At 40.1% G+C, this 16,823-nt stretch overlaps 1 protein-coding gene across 1 annotated transcript; it reads right to left on the bottom strand.

Moving 5' to 3' along the window:
• Positions 1-630: 630 nt before the first annotated feature.
• On the bottom strand, positions 631-12,677 carry LOC117895973 (probable serine/threonine-protein kinase MARK-C). Its single transcript, XM_034803933.1, is given in 8 exon segments — positions 631-2,811; positions 2,814-3,797; positions 3,846-4,557; positions 4,630-4,840; positions 4,906-5,128; positions 5,186-5,697; positions 5,777-5,956; positions 11,759-12,677. Coding segments are annotated over 8 exon segments (3,612 nt in total). The 5' UTR covers positions 11,940-12,677; the 3' UTR covers positions 631-2,202.
• Positions 12,678-16,823: the final 4,146 nt, after the last annotated feature.

The raw sequence follows: 16,823 nt of genomic DNA, 5'->3' as shown, positions 1-16,823 counted from the left end.
TCCAGCCAGTTAGGATCCAGTTCGACTAGAGAGGAAATCTAATGATTTCGCGTGAGGCTATCCCTGTATTTAAGCCAAGTTGAGTTAGTTAGCAAAGTCTTGTGTCATAATTTATGAACAATCCAACAAATAGGTTGATGTCTATCAACTGTTTTATCAAAATGGGTCCAGTTCAATTTCCAGGGCCGACTGTCGCGGCCTTTCATCTTCCCGGATCAGAAGTGATCAGAAGTCACCCAATGCAAGTGAAGGAAATATCTTGTTTGGATTAGGCTGGCTGCTTTGTTTATTGAGCTTTTTAATTTTATTTTTACGGCCATATATATGCATTTAATATTTGTATTCCGCCGGATATTTGTCCTTAGACCAACAACACAAGATTTAACATTTTGTATATTTTGCATTTTTATTGACTTTTTTTATGTATAAAACAATATCTATTCGTTCGTTTATTGAATGTTGACTTTGTCCTAGTCGCATTTTCATTTTTTTCATTTTACTTTTATTTATATCTCTTGCAGCAATTATTTCAAAACAAATTTGTCATACAAACATTTCAATTAATGGTATTATTAATTTTTTTTTGTATCAATTGTTGCATTTTTACAACTGTTTCTGTTTCACTTTTGTTTCTGTCCGGACTTACTAAAGCAGCTCTTGACCAGTATCCAACAGCTTAAGTTTACTCATACGTTTAACGGACATTCGAAAACTAAGGATTTTATCTCCAGTGAGCGTAGTAGTATCGTGTCTTAGTAATTTTTTTTGTTTCTTTGTGAAACATTCTTCACAGCTTAACAAATTAAAACGAATGCGATTTCCATATTCTCAAATTTTTAATGCAAATTTAATTGCTTCTGTAGGAATAGATCAATAGTGAAAAATGTTCTGGATGCTGTCGTTTTATAATTGTTATGTTCTAAACTTTAACTGAACTAAACTGATGCTGTTTTGCCATCGATTCTCTCCATTTCATTTATACATTTTATAATAGGGATTTTTTGAGTTTATTTTATACTTTTCGTTTTGGTTGGAAGTTTTTAGTGTAAGTTACAGTTTGTTGGAAAAATAGAAGTATTGATGATGCACTTGACATTGATTTGGGGGCGTAAACAAATAAAGATTGCAGAAACTTCCTCTTCCTGGCGGCCTTAACAGTAGTCAGAAGTGTGGATGTTGTTGATGGCACAGCGTCATTTGATAGATAGATTTCTTCAGGTGCATTTACATTTACATTTTATATCACAATTTTTTTAAATATTATAATTATGTATTTAACACAATTTCTTTTGTTTGTTTTACCTTTATTTACGCCCATCAAAATATGTTCAGCATCGTTAAATGTCAAGAACCCTTGGGTTTGTCTATAGTGTTTTGTTAGTGGGTGTACATTTATTTTTCAGGACTTAAAAAAATATACTTTTCAGTTGTTTTTGAAAGATTTTTTTTAGAAAATTTAATAAAATTTACAACTGCAGACCTGAAAACTGAATAGACAATGAATGCACTTCCGCATGTCGAAGAGCTTAAACACATCTGCACGCCGATTTGTTTGAAATATCTTAAACATCTCTAAATCTGTGGATGTTTGCATGAGTTTGTTTTTTTAATTAATCACTTATCTGTTATTTGAAACACAGATACTTTGCAAGATCTTCAAATATTCCTTTCATTACTTTCATTACAATATTCAGGGTTTCAAACAATTTCATATTTGCTCAATTTACATGAAATATTACAGGATTATAGAACAGAAAAATGTTAATTGGTTAATGCATCTCGCTCAAACACTTCTTGTATTCGTTTTTATTCTTCAAAATAAAAAATTAAAGTTCAGTACAAATTACAATTTTTGAATCTTTTTTATAAAAAAAGTACGTTTTTTTATCATGAACGACTTTGGCTTTCGTTTCAAAACAGCGTAGACAATTGCTCTTTGAAGGCGATTCGCTCTTTTAATTATCTCGTTCCTTCCTTACCACAATTTTGTATCTGTTTATCTTGGGATGACGGAATTTTAAGTAGGATTTTGCATTTTTGCGTTTACGGTTTAATGAAATGTTTGCGTGTGGTTGAAATGTTGCACCAAACAAGGTATAGAACTGGAAAGTTGAATTTGAGAATGTGCGTAAAAAACGCCACAAAACTATGTATTTGGGCGCAGTACACATTTCTAAAAGCTGAAAGGGGCATAAGGCATGCCTAGCCACTAGCAGTTGCAGCTTCACAATACTCTGACAGATCATTGGCTCGCTGTTGCTGCCGCATGCGTCGCTGCAGCAGCAAGCTCTCGCTTGGAGGTGACAGGCCAATGCGAATGTTGGGCAGCTCCTCCATCAACAGGGCTGGTTGCGAATGGGCAAAGCGACCGCTGCCAATTCTTGGCTGTTGATGTTGTTGCCGATGTTGCACAGCGGCCCGCGACTGCGTCTGATTCATTCCACAACTGCGCATTGGGGATGCACTTACGTAGACGCAATCTTGGCGCCAGTTGCGGATCGCAGATGACGGCAATGTAGACTGCTCATCTGATGGAGGGGAGCCGCCACTGCCGCTGCTGCTCCCAGCGCTGTTATTTCGCTGCGGTGGTGGCTGCATAGATGGAGCTACCTTGTAGCCAGCGGCACCGCCGCTGTGCGAGAAACTACCCAAATAGTTGCGCTGCTGGTTGCCATAGTGACCACCGCCCCCGCCAGTGCTAAAGGGTGGGCGGTACTTCCGATAGCCAGCGGCCGGCTGCTGCTGCTCCGAGTGATGAGTGCGATAGCGCCAATTTTCAGGTTGCCTTTGACCCGAAACCGGACCCCCTGACCTTGGTACCGTGGCACAATGTATCGTTGCTGCTGCTGGCGCTGCTTTCGTGTATAGGCATTGGAAATAGATGGCAGCGGTTGCTTAAAAGCTGCTGAACTATTGCACTGTGGCTCCATTTCATCCTCTCCCTCGTCATCCTCATCGTAGTCATCGTCATCGTCATCGTCCTCGTCTATGTCGGCATCCTCGTCATTTTGATATGCATCAAGTGCAAAACAAACATTGCGTGTTGGTTTGCTGTAGCCTGTATGTTGCTGTTGCTGTTGCTGTTGTTGTTGTTGCTGTTCGTGTGTTTTACCAAAAGTCGTTCGCATTGTTGTCTCCTCAGCTGCAGTTGTCTTCGGAGCGTTATTGATCGCTTTCAAATCATCATCATTTATGTTATCGATTGGTGGGCATGTTGCTGTTTCTGCTGCTGTTCTTGTTGCTGTTGTTGTTGTTGTTGTTGGTTGCACTGCCGCTGAGTTGACAACAATATTTGCAGTCTCATAAATTTCAGGTAGCTTTTCATTTAAATCACTAATACTATCCAATAGTTTAACATCATCATCATTATCGCCAGTTTGCTGCTGCTCACATTGTTGCTTTATGTTGTTAATGTGTGTTGTTGTAGTCTTAACTGGTGTTTGCTTCTTGTTATTATCGGTGATGGTAGTAGCACTAATATCACTTGATGGTCCTTGCCTCTCAGCTCCATCAACATCATCCTGCTCATTCTTCTCCTTTTCCTTTTCCTTCTCATTCCTCCATTCCTTTTCCTTCTCCTTCTCCTTCTCTTTCTCCTGCGCATCATTGCGCATTGTTGTTGTCATTGTGAGTTTAGCAAATTCACTTTGCTTCGATTTTTCCATATTATCCATAATAAGATCTTTCTCACACCCACCATTCTTCGGCTGCTGTTCGTTTTCATTGGCTGCGCCAAATTGTTCCACTTTAGCTTTCAATTGGTTTCGATTGTCAGCATGTTGTTTGTTTCGTTCCTCCTTCTCCTTCTCCTCCTCCTTCTCTTCGTTCTCGTTCTCCTCCTCCTCCTCCTCCTCCTCCTCCTCTTCTGCAATATCATCGACGCGCTGCTGCTGCTGCTCATACAAATAGTCATCGCCCTCATCTTCGTCCAACTCGCGCCAATAATGCTTATAGTGTTGATAGTCCTCGCTCTCTCCATCGTCGCCCTCATCTCCCTCGCTGACGCTCTCCCTATAGTGATCCTCGTGATCATCGCCAAGCGTCTCCTCCTGCTGATGCTGCAGCTCGCGCTGCTGCTGATAGCGACGTGTTGACTTGGCCCACTCGTCGTCATCATCATCCAAACGTCCAAAGGCCTCGAGTGCGTCATCATCATCGTCTTCCTCGTGAACATTCAACGTCTTAAATCCTCCACTGCTTGGATATATCGCAGATGCGTTGCGTGAAGCATTCCTGGAAGAGTGACGGCTGCTCGTCCGCTGGCCATGAATCGAGGACATGCGTCCTCCATAGCTAGACAAGCCGCCTGCCACAGCTCCTGCTGCTACTGCTGCTGCTGCAGCTGTGCGTTGTGAGCGATTTCGAGTGTAATGAGAGGGCGGCTTGGGATTATAGTTCTCATCGCTATATGCATCCATATAGGCCTGTGATGGCTGGTAGATGTTGGGACGCTCCTTCATGTAGTCATAGCGCATGGAGAAATGCTGCAAGATCACGCGCTTAACAGCCATGGCAGACTCGGCAAACTGAGAAATTTCCCTCGCAGACTGGTGATTCCTAAAAGTTCGAAAACAAGAGATCCGATATATCGGTTGGTTGGCATTATCTTTGGTGTTCTTTATTACTTACCGTCGAATATTGCTTGGGGTCTGCAGTGCCTTGTGGCGGCCAGACTGCCTGCTAGTCGGCGGCTCATGCTCGCACATACGAATCCAATGATGATTCAAAACAGCCTCCGCGCTCAGACGCTTTGAGGCCTGCTTGACCAGCAGACGACTAATCAGGTCTTTGGCCTCATCGCTTACATCATGCCATTCGGCCTCCGGAAAGCTAAAGCGTCCTGAAATAGACACACGTCCAAAGAAAGTTAAAAACATTAAATTAATGGCAACTGAGATAACTTACCCTCTTGAATGGACTCAAAGAGGAGCTCCTGGCAAGTGCGACAGTTTTCTCCGCGATTCCAGCCACAATCCTCTCCACAGTTGCCCGAAAATGGTGGATAGCCACAGAGCAGAATGTAAGCAATAACTCCCAAGGACCACAAATCGCATCTCTTGTCGTAATAGTTTGCCTCGCCCACAAACAAATCGACAACTTCGGGGGCCATAAATTCGGCGCTTCCGACCTGTTAAACATGGAACAAGGATCAGATAAGATTGATTCGGAGTTGTGGTGTACTTACTGGTGTCAATAGCTGGGGAGTGGCTGCTGGCGAGGAGACATCCGTGGTAAACTTGATTCCAGAGCCCAAATCAAAGTCGCAAATCTTGATCGGACACAGCGAGTCGGTTTTCACACAGAGAATGTTCTCCGGCTTGAGATCACGGTGGGCAATGCCCTTCTTATGAAGAAAATCCAATCCTGAGGCAATTTCCTTGATTATCTGCGCAGCCTCATGCTCCGAGAAGCAGATGTGCTCCTGGATGCGGGAGAGCAGAGGACCGCCATTGATTTTCTCAAACACCAAGTAAAACTTTTCGTCATCTTCAAAGAACTCGATCAATTGCAAGATGCCCAGATGTCCCTGACAATGGTGGAATGTCTCCACTTCTCGAAAGACACGCGCACGCGCATGTCCTGGTATCTTATCAATAACCTTCACAGCATATTCCAGGTCGGTGTAAATGTTAACGCAAGTTTGTACCGAAGCGTAAGCGCCCTCGCCAAGTATTTCACCGGTCAGCTTGTAGAGTTCTAATAAAGTGTTCGAGATTTATTTTTAAATTACTGCTCGAGAGTACGTACATACTTCCACAAGTTCCACCATACTAACCTTGAAACGTTGACGAATGCAGAGAGGAACTAATGCGTTTCTTGCGGCGCTTCTTCTGCATCTCCTCCTTGTGCCGGTTGAGTTCGGCCTGCCGCTCCACCTCGGTCATGTTGGGTGCTTCACTCGACTCATTTCCCGACACATCCTCGCTACTGTAGCGCGTAAGCTCATTCTGGCCATCTGTAACGATCGAATTTATTGATTACTGTTATTTTTCTCTTTCTTATTTAAGTAGTTTTCAACATTTATCAATGCATATAAATAGTAATTAGAAATAGAAAGGAATTCGAAATAAGAAATTATTTTGCCCAACTGCGTAGAATGCAAATCGCGAGACGTAAACAACTCTCGCAGCAGCAGAAAATGGGTATAACGTATTTAATATATAAATAATATTTAAACACACACACACAGCTTTATAGAAAACTTCTGTATGGAAATATATGTATGTACAGAGGCTTGTCTAAAGCTAAGTCAGGCCACAGCACACCCAATGGCGATAAAAGTAAGGCGGCTGACGATCAGCTAGGTTTATTGTGTGTGATTTTTTTTTTTGTCGCACTCAGCTCTTGACTATTTAAAGCCCGTTGCACTTTGCACACACACACAAGATCGGTTGCCGGCGACACGTTAATCACATCGCAATTCGCGGTTGGTTGCCGCCGCAACCACTCCAACACTGAAGGGAAGTTAAGGGTTAGGTCATCGAGGATTAAGTGGGGAATATGCATCAAATATCTGATATTGATACTTGGTGTGTTTTCAGATAGAATTTTCACATCAACTAACATTTTTACTGCGTGTGTCCAACACACTAACTCTACCCCTATTCGAAGTCGTCATCGCGTCTTTCGCAACGCGTCTCGTCTCATCTGTACGACCTCGATGCTCTCGGTCTCTTCTTCCGGACTTCCTCGCATGCTTACGTACACAAAAGTGTGCGCAGGCGGTTGTCGGTTCTTGTCTAAATTTATATTTGGCCTATTTATTGGGAAGTCTTAAATTGTATCAATTGCGTAGATAACCTTAAAAATACCAAATAAAGATGCAACGTGTGAGATAGAGATATGTATGTATCCTCTAAATGACTGAAATAACTTTGAGAAATACATACATATGTATATTTACATACATACATATATGTAAGCATGTAAATAAACAATTAATCATTGATTGCCGGCCGGCTTTTTACCTCGAATTCCATTCTTTCTCGTGGCTATTTTGCATCTTATTATTTGCAATCTAAAGTGTAACTTTTAATGTCAGGATGAAGAATATAGCATGGGCTCAGATATACTGTTAACCAAACAAAACGCACCTGATAGCGAAACCATAATTATCAGCCTGGAAAGAACCTTGGAGATTCGTGGTTTACGAGCAAACATAATCAAATTTTCAAAGTGCCATAACAATAAACACAGTCTATAGAAACGTATAGAAACGCAGGAGTACGGTGGCAAAGATTATGCGAATAAACAAAATGCCGATAAGAGTGAACTACGCAAAAGCGAGTATGGTATATTGATAAACTCAACACAAATTTTCAAAATGTGTTTGTGCGGTAAAATCGGGAAATAGAAAATATCTTTCTTATTGTATTGAGTTCCTTCGCTTCGTACCCCTTGTGCTGATTTTATCACTAGCATGGACTGCTGATGGAAGAAAAAAACATGCGGTTCGAGCTTTCAGTGGAGAGAGAAAGAAAGAGAGCAACATTTTAGAGAGAGAGCGAACAGTAGATAAGGCGTATCTCTCTTTTGGTATTACTTCATAGCATGACGAATGTAAAACAAGGAGACGCACACTGTTTCGAGCTCTCACAATGTTGACTGAAGCGTGGCGTGAGTGGGAGAAAGATCGCACCCCTGATCATATGTAAAGGGATTATAATTCGTGAGATTTTAATGGAATAAATTCATATTTATTCTGCTAGTAGCGAAGATTGAAATTTCTGAGAGCTCAGTCAGTCTGCTCATTGCGCCACCTTCTAGTTTTGCATGACTTCATGGGCAAAAACACACAGACACAGCAGGCGCGGTATGCGAGTGTTTGTGTTTGTGTTGTAAAGAAGCAGAAAATTATTGCGCAGCAAAATGAAATTGTAAAAGCAAAAATTAAACAAAAATGGCGAACCAACGCAAAAGCGACCACAGAAAAAGAATCGAATAAACAGCATGAATACAAAATAAAATAACAATAACAAGCTTGAATTTAATTCTTACGCCCCATGTACACTTGTACTTTATTTACACTTGTTTTGTATGTACATATGTATGTATGATGTACATATGTATGTATGTACATATTAACACTTGTTTGTGCATAAACATCAACACTTGCTTGCTCATGCACTATATACGAAAACACCAACGCAAAATCCAAATTGAAAGAGCAGCAACCTGATTTAATAGGTAGCGGAAAAGGTGCCAAATCAAAAATCAAAAACCGGCATTTTGAAACGTTTCCCCATGCAGATCCCACGTTTGCACCGTATTGAAGAACATACAAATCATACATGCATACAATGTACTATGTATGTATGTATGCGGCTTTCGCAATTGTGTTGGTTAAACTTTAAGAATAAACACACACACACACACACACCTATTATTTATTTCTACGCTTGTTTTGTATTTACCCAACATGTTTGCTGCGATGTTGTTGCTATTGCTCTCTCGCCTTTTAATCGCAACGCAATTCGTCTAAGCAACGCCCGCTTCGCTTCTGTGCGGCACGTTTTTGCAATGCGTAGATAAAATTGCTACCGGTCGGTATTCCGGCTACTTTGTGGTTTCGATGTTTGTATTTGGGCTAATTTCAACCCTATTCTGGATTAATTTTCAAGTTAATACGCAAAAACAAGCCGTCTGTGATTTCGATATCCACATTTTATTTTTCACTCACTAGGCCTTTATTATTAACCACAACTTGAGTTTTTTTTTTGCGTTTTTTTCCCCAAAGATGGCAACAATTCGCGATGAGTGGAGCACACGGAAAATTTTTGGCTCTTGATAACTAGTGGGTGGAAGATAACGGAAGGGATTCGTTGTACCGGTGGATGCGGAAAAGTTGTTGGTGCACAATTAAACCAATAGGTGAAAGAAGTGATTTAAAAAATAAAAAACACGGACAAATTGTAGCGGACCTAACGTACTCGGCGCCAACGAGGAAAGAATCGAACACGCGCCCGTTGGCGAACAGCGGACAAGCAGCCAAAAAACTACCGACGACGTGACGCGAGAGTGAGCTTATTTTGCCGGATGAGAGCGCCAGAATGAGAGCGAGAGTGTGCTGTTGTTGTGACTTGTAATAAATAAGTGTATTTATGTACATTGGTATTCTTGTTTCTCTGCTTCCCTCTTTACACGTGCCATATGTATGTACTATGTATGTAGATATGTGTGTACACACATATGTACATATGTATTGCAGATAGAAGAAAAGCAACCAGAAGTCTCCTCAAAGCGCTGGAGATATCGGCTTTGCAAAGCCGAATTCTCCACACCAATAAGAATATATTATCTTATGCCAGGGTAAATAATAAGCAGAGCTGCCCGGAAGTATAATAAATTCTGGTTGCACAAATGCAATAATACATGTGTGTGTTTGAACCAATTAAAAGTCAATATTTGAATACCTGTATATTTTCCATATATGTACATATGTATAATCAACAGCAACCGGGATACTAAAATTATTTACGGTTGATGCTTATTATTATTGAAATCACTGGGATTCGGTAAGTGTCCAGTTCACTCACACAAACTTAAAAGGCATCAGCCGATACGATACCTGTGGTGATAACATGGAAAATACTGCATATATGTAGTACATACATACATACATATACATAGAGTATGTATAGTCGTGCACACAGGCACACATAAAACAGCAAACAATTAAGAGCGTACGAAAAGCGAGAGAAAAAATAAAGAGAAAAACTAAAGCCAAAGCCACATCATTGATTAGCAAAACCAGTTTTGACAACAAGTAAAGGCAGCGACAAATGGCAGCTTTGTGGTTGTGTCAGCCCAAAACAAAAACAGCAACAGGGGAAATAGCAACAAAACAGAAGGTGGGCGAAGAGAAGAGAACGGTGAAAAGTTAAGAGTTTGCGTTGAAGAAGAAAGACCGGTATGAAGCCTTATTATGTATGTTTGTAGTTTAGCATGATGTTTAGCAAAATCCCTCCATGATGCAATGAATACTCTATCCACCATGCTGTCGAAAGTAATAATTTACATATGAGAGCCGAAAGACTCTTCGAAAGAGAGAAAAAGAGCGAGCGGCACCAATATACAACACAAATAACCCTATAATACTCTTTGAATCAAATTGTCGGTTTCTCTTCATCACCAGTGCTGCTGTAGTCAGCTTTTTAAGAGCCACTACATGTCTACTTTTTGGAACCATGCGTCGGAAAAACTATAAAGCAGTGTCGTTAAAACAAGTCAACATAATAAAGATCGAAATTTTGATAATTAAAAATTACTAGTAAATACTGTTTTTCATTCATTTATATTCTTTTTTTTTTTGAAACTGGCTTTTTTTCGTCATCTGTGGTTGGCAGCTCTGTTTCTCCACTGTTGTTTACGAGTGTGGACAAGCACAAACACTAACGTAGATTCTGTCTCACGTAGCTCATGGCTTTTGATAGGTTGGAGCGTGAATAGACGCACAGACACACACACACACACACACACACACTGATGAGTCGACTTCTACAAAGTGGCCTGATGTGCGCGAATTCTTTAAAAAGCATAAACGTGGAAAGGGCAAAGGAAAACACATTTAAATGTAGCATTGTGTTTGTCTTTCCCAAGTAAACAACAAGTTCAGCTGATATTGTTTTGTTAAGCTAAAGGCGGCATTGCCACATGTAACAATTTCTCTCGCGGGGCTTTGAGAGCGGGCGTGTGAGGGATTTTAAGAGTCGCGAATGTAAAGTTGCACGTAGGCACTAGCTGTCCTCCATGTTTTTCTATTCCAGCATAGAACAGACAACATACACATCCATACATACATATGTACATAAATATGTACATACAGTATGAATGGTTTTATTGAATAACACCGCCCTCAATTAAAACACCAGCTTGTACTAGCTTGTGAATGGTGTATTCTACAGCAATTTATTTCGGTAGAAATGTTTCATTTATTTGGTCTAAGGTTTTAGCTATTCGTTTGCGCGTACGATTCGGTTCGGTCCATTCTATTTGAAATCTGCAGCCATTGCAGTTGCCCCCAAACTCGGTCAACATAGGAGCGTGTAGGAGGCGAGCAACCGAGAGGCCGCTCTCATCGCTTTGTCCCTGTTCGTCCGCTCATTCGTTCACTTTGCTTTTTCCAATTCGCTTTGGCCTGTCGTTCTATTTTGGGTTGCAATAAACGTCATCAAGAGCAATAAACGTCATCAAGGTTATATGCAGGCTGCTCTGCCAGATCGTAGCTACCGCTATGAACGTCGTTGTTTCAAGCTATAAAACTTTGTTACCAAAACATTCGTTTCGAACAAATTGCATGGACCGTAGAGTGACTCACGTTACTTTAAATGCCTGCACATTCAGCTCGTAGATACTCTTTTGCGTGTCACTCTCTTGTTCCGTCTTGCTTGATTGGCTTCCACAGCAGCAGCTGTTGCTCGCCCCGGTATTTCGTTAAAAACAAAGAGAAAATGTATTTTCGACCACGTCGAGTCGATCTTTGCATATGTTTCCAATTGCACTTTAATAGACTCATCATCTACATATGTATGTTGTACATGTTTACTGCTACATACATATATTTTGATATAATCAATAGGAGCGGAGAAAAAGTTTTGATGATGAAACAAAACAAACATAAACGTAACGTGGAAGTCGAGCAAAGGAAATGTCGAGAACTTTCCTAACTGTCAATATGACTAAGCACTATAACAACATATGTACATACATATGTGTATAATGTGTTACCCAAACCTAGGAGTAATCTCTATATATTCACCTGATTGACTCTGGCTGCAGCTGTTATCCGTGTTGCTGGAAGAAACTCCACTGCCGCATAACACACTGTCTCCAGAACCTCTAGGGTTGTTGTTCCCGTTCCCTGCGTTGGCGTTGCGTTGATGTTGCTTCACGCTGCCTGCTGCAGCTGTGCTGGCATTTTTTTCCTTAAACTCAACCATATTTTCGGGAGTTGGCGTTTTCGCTGGAGATTATTTATGGCCACAGAATGAACACCAGGCGGCCAGGCACAGTCTCGGCTTCCTAATAGATGCAAATAGCAGGAACAGAATAGGCTAGAAGGGGGCTTGTGATGCCAGCTGCAATCCAAGAAACGCTGCTGCTGCGTCGGCTGCGTTGCGCTCTCGCTCTTTCTGCTGCTTCAGCTCATTCAAAATGGTGGCTGGTTGAAAATATTTTTTCTGCCTGTGATACTCTTTTAATCCAATTGCCAAGAAATGCGAGTGTGTGTGGTGTGTGAATTAATTTGATTCTTTCGTACGACGGGATTTTGGTTCAAATTTACTAGTAGTTTTATTGTTGGTGTAGGCGACTGCAGATTTCTCTCATCACATCGGCAAAGCAAGCAAAAATTTCAATTTGTTCCTTTTTTCCGTTTTGGTTTTCTTATTTTTTTTGCGTTTCACCTTTCCTTTGTGGGTTTGGCTGGCTGTGCAATAGTTGGGTGTTGTGTGGTGCAGAAGTAGTTCTATTGCAGGTATTGTGTTGTTTTTGCTGGAACTGACGGGTGGTGGTGTAGTGGTCGTTGTTAAAAATTATTCCTGCTGATTACAACACAAAAAAAATCGCTGAAATAGCGGACAAAAGCCGTTTTTTTTGCGTATTTCGCTTAAAAGTATCTTTCCAGCTACCGATCCATTTTTCACCGTTCGAAGATTTTTTTCCGACAGACGACGTCAGCATAGAGTTGTCAGATATATATCAAAATATCAATATATCGATATTTTTAAAAATAAAAATATATTTATATCGTGATTTTTTGTTGATATTTCTTATGTTTTTGCGATATTTTTTGATATTTTAACTTCGGTAACTATACAACAGGATCTACAAAAATATATAGGGTATATTGTATTTGTGTACAAAAGTGGATGTATGTAACGCACAGAAGGACATGTTTCCATAAATAATATATATCCTGTTGTTAGTAATATTGATCAGCATCAATAGCCGAGTCGATATAGAGACTATAAAAGCTAGAGCCATCGAATTTTGCTCGTATATTGCTGTGATATCACACTGATTCAAGTGTATGTGCGAAGCGTCTCACACGTCCCTATTCGATTAGCACTCGAAACTGGGTTTTTCTAGAATTTACACGGACACCGCATGTGTGCGTTGACTAAATGGTTAGTTTTTTGGTCCCAATTACAACGAAGGCCAATGGAAAAGACCTCCGCAAAAAAATTGTTTCTTAGAGTTTTCTAGAAATATAGGAAGGTGCAATTTATGCAGAAGTGGGGGTTTCTGTGAGGTGTGCGAGATAGAAATATGATCTGGAGGATTTTCGTCTGTGGGTGTTTTGATCCAAAAACCAAAAAAAATTATGTATGTAAAGCGAAGAATAGTTGAATAAGTCAAATTAAAACACAGAAAAGTGTAAAAGGGATAAAAGATTAAATGATAAAAGATGGAGCTTTTTATTTCCGATGCGCACGGAATTGAATTTTAGCAAATACATGCAATAAAAAAATATCAAATTTATCGATATTTTTGTGTACTTTATTTTAATATTTTTTCCAAGAAAAATATATCACCGATATGATAATTTGTAAATATTTGACAACCCTACGTCAGCAGTATGACCGCGAAGTTATCGATAAAATATACCGGCAAACCCTCGAAAATATCCCGTCTCATTTTAAAAATATGCCGTAGTCTTCAACCATTTTCTTCGATTTTGATGTTCTATTTGATATTACCAGCGAGTTGATATTGATGATCCAATCTGATCCCTCTGGGTCTTCACCACGCACATACTGCGCGGTGACGTTTTGCTTCCAAGTAATGTCAAATCTGGATACTGTAGGTTAGTGCCGGCGTACAGCCGCTAGAAAGTACACTGGCCCATTAAATCTAAAAAATCATCCTATAGTATTTTGTGGTATTCAAAAGTATGTTTCTAGCAGCTCGACATATATATATCTGTTTTATAATCCGCGAGGGTACCTAGCAAACAGAGAGTAAAGTCTCAATAAAATGGAGACAATAATGCCGCTGAAGTTGAAAGACAAATGACCACCGTGCTTATCAACGAGCTTGAGGCCATCTACGGCCCAAAAGTAAAAAATCATTCTGGATTGATGATATTGCATTTAATCTAATACATGTATAGACAAACGACCGTCCTGGTTTCTTTCCTGAAGCTATGGGCTTAATCAAAGTTGTCGGCGCTTATTTCGTTGATTGTCCTCCTCCTCCGCTAATGCAAGAGCCGCCAATCCCAAAAAACAATCTCCTGCATGGATCCATTTTGCTTTCATTTTTTTATTAACCTTTTATTCAATTTTCAAACATTTTTAAAAAGGTAACATAAAGGTAAAACTTCCTGAGAAGTGTAACCGTACGGAAAGCGGTTTTCACCTTTGGTCACCTCTGCCGCTAGAAAAAAATCGTTCACTGTTTGCTAGCAAACTTTTTTTCGGATCTGATTGCTAGGCTTAAAGCTAATAAGGTCAACCAACAAAATGGGATAAAACGTTACGCGAGTGAGAATGTAATGCAACGTAATTTGACAATTTGTTGCTGGTCAACCGGCATGTATAGTACAGTAAGGTCGTTTGTATACCCTATTTCCATAACTTAATATTAAAATTTCATTTTCAAAGCTTCTCTCAAACATTAATAATGACTTTATCTTAGACTGACATGTTAGACATACTCTCGGTTTCCGCATAATTTTGTTGAGATGGCTTACCAACACAGATGGAATGTTTTTGCATTGATTGGAGCCTGAGATTTTCAAAGTTTTTTCAATTCGAGGATATCATATCCATCCTCCAGGGGTACTAAATTATGCTTATTCCGTGCCAAATGTTGGGGAACAATGCTGCTCACTTTTCGCGGCATGTTGCTGCCCCTTCCAAACTAAGCTGACAACGGTAAAAAACGTAGGTGCAAAATTCCCATGTTTCGAGAGAGAAATATCCCTTCAAAAGAGAGAAAAGTTCCCTACGGAAAAGAGAAAGAGAGCGCAAACAGCAAAAACAATTTTGATTGGTTGAAAGTTGAAAACGCGTAAAAAGTCGGAAAAAGTATTTATTTTCGATATAGAATTTGAAAGTACTTGGCGGGAAATATTAAGATCTTCAAGAGAAAACGTACTTGATTTAAAGAAATAGAGTTGAGAGAGAAAAGCATATTCCTTTAACAATAATTTTAAAATTGAATTTCATTTATTCATTATTTATTATTTATTTATTTATTGTATAGAACACTAGTGCCATGGCTCCGGCCTTGCCGCACTCCTGGGCACTGCTGCGCATATATGAAGCCTGGCGCATCTTCAAATCCCTGTGGGAGTTTGACATATAGTTTAGGAAAGACAGGGGAGTCGAAACCGGAGTTCGCCGAGAAAGAAGGCATAGATGACGAGTGTTGTTTGGTCTCTTCCTTGCTGGTGTTACTTGTGTTGCCCGTCCTCAAGCGTGACGTTAGGTCGGGCTTTGGCAAAATTTTTCGGGCAAGCATACTTGCTCCCGCCTTACTTCGGCGCCTCCATGGCGCCTTTTCGGGTATTGGGGGCTCTGGAAAAAGAAGTTCGTTGTATAGATTTTCAAATAATATAAAATTGCTACCTTAACTATCAAAACGTTTTCCAAAATTGCAATATCATCTGGCGGCGGCGGACTGCAGTCCCAGCTGGACTCTTGTGGGGACGACGACGCTGCGCTTGTTACAACAAGGGCCGGTGTTTGTGGCGGCGGCGGCGTTGCAGCGGCGTTGCAGCAGGATCGATTGATTAGTTCGATTACATCCTCCTAACGCCTCGAGTCTCCGCGATGCCACAGTCATATGAACGGTACGGAAGTGGTTGCCATCAATATGGCATAAAGCTATCGCCAACGCCTTCCACTTGCTGTGCTGATCCTCTCTGCCTATGGAGGAGAAGTGGTACTCGTCCATGACCAAGAAAAAGGGCTGCCTGTAGTCCTCAAGGGCCCCAAATAGGTTGATTTTGCCTCGCGCTAATTGCTGTTTTTGCGACGCCCGCTTAACATGCTTGCAAGTCCGGATGATGTCCCTTTCTCGTCCTCGGAAAATGTCCAGATCAAGGAAGATAGTCCGCAGTGTCCTTAGATCCATGTTGCTATTCGAAAACTGAATGTTCTTTTTGATATTACTAGCTTGCAAAGATTGAAGAATCAATTTGGCGTAATATAAATCCTCCTTTTTATTGGATTGCATACCTTATCACCTTATATCTAAGAAATATGTATTTGAATTTTGCATACTAGCCAGCTTTCAAATTCATCATTCGAGATTTTTTTCCGACAGACGACGAAAATAGAGATGTCAGATATATGACATCAATATATCGAAATGATTTTCTTATCGATATATTTGTGGATGAATAGATATTAAATATACCAATTGAAAACAATTTACTTAAGGCGGCCTTGAGGTTCAATGGCAATGTTGGTTTAACGGAAACAATTGGAGACTTCAATTTCAATTATACTTATTTTGCTGATTAGGTGAAGAGGGAGATAACATATCGTTAAATTAAAATAAAAGAATTAAAATATTTAAAATATAAGCCGTAACATACATATATTTGAATGAAACACATTTTTAGGTGATTATAATTTATTAGAATTTTTATTGACTTAAGGTATATATAAATAAAATATTATTCAAGTACAAAGTTATATATACTCATTAATATTATTTGATTCAAGTAAATATATTTCAAAGTGGCTGTTTTTTTTATCTTCATTCATTTAAGTACAAGTTACTGTTCCTGCTCTATTTCTAAGGGTTCGTATAATCCTCAAAAGTACTGTGCACTCCACGGTCGAGTCGAGGTCAGGCCGAGTCAGGTA

The sequence above is a fragment of the Drosophila subobscura genome, chromosome O (assembly GCF_008121235.1).
Source record: "Drosophila subobscura isolate 14011-0131.10 chromosome O, UCBerk_Dsub_1.0, whole genome shotgun sequence".
Taxonomy (NCBI): Eukaryota; Metazoa; Arthropoda; class Insecta; order Diptera; family Drosophilidae; genus Drosophila; species Drosophila subobscura.
Note: the sequence above shows the minus strand (reverse complement) of the source record. Positions and strands in the feature narration are given on the sequence as shown.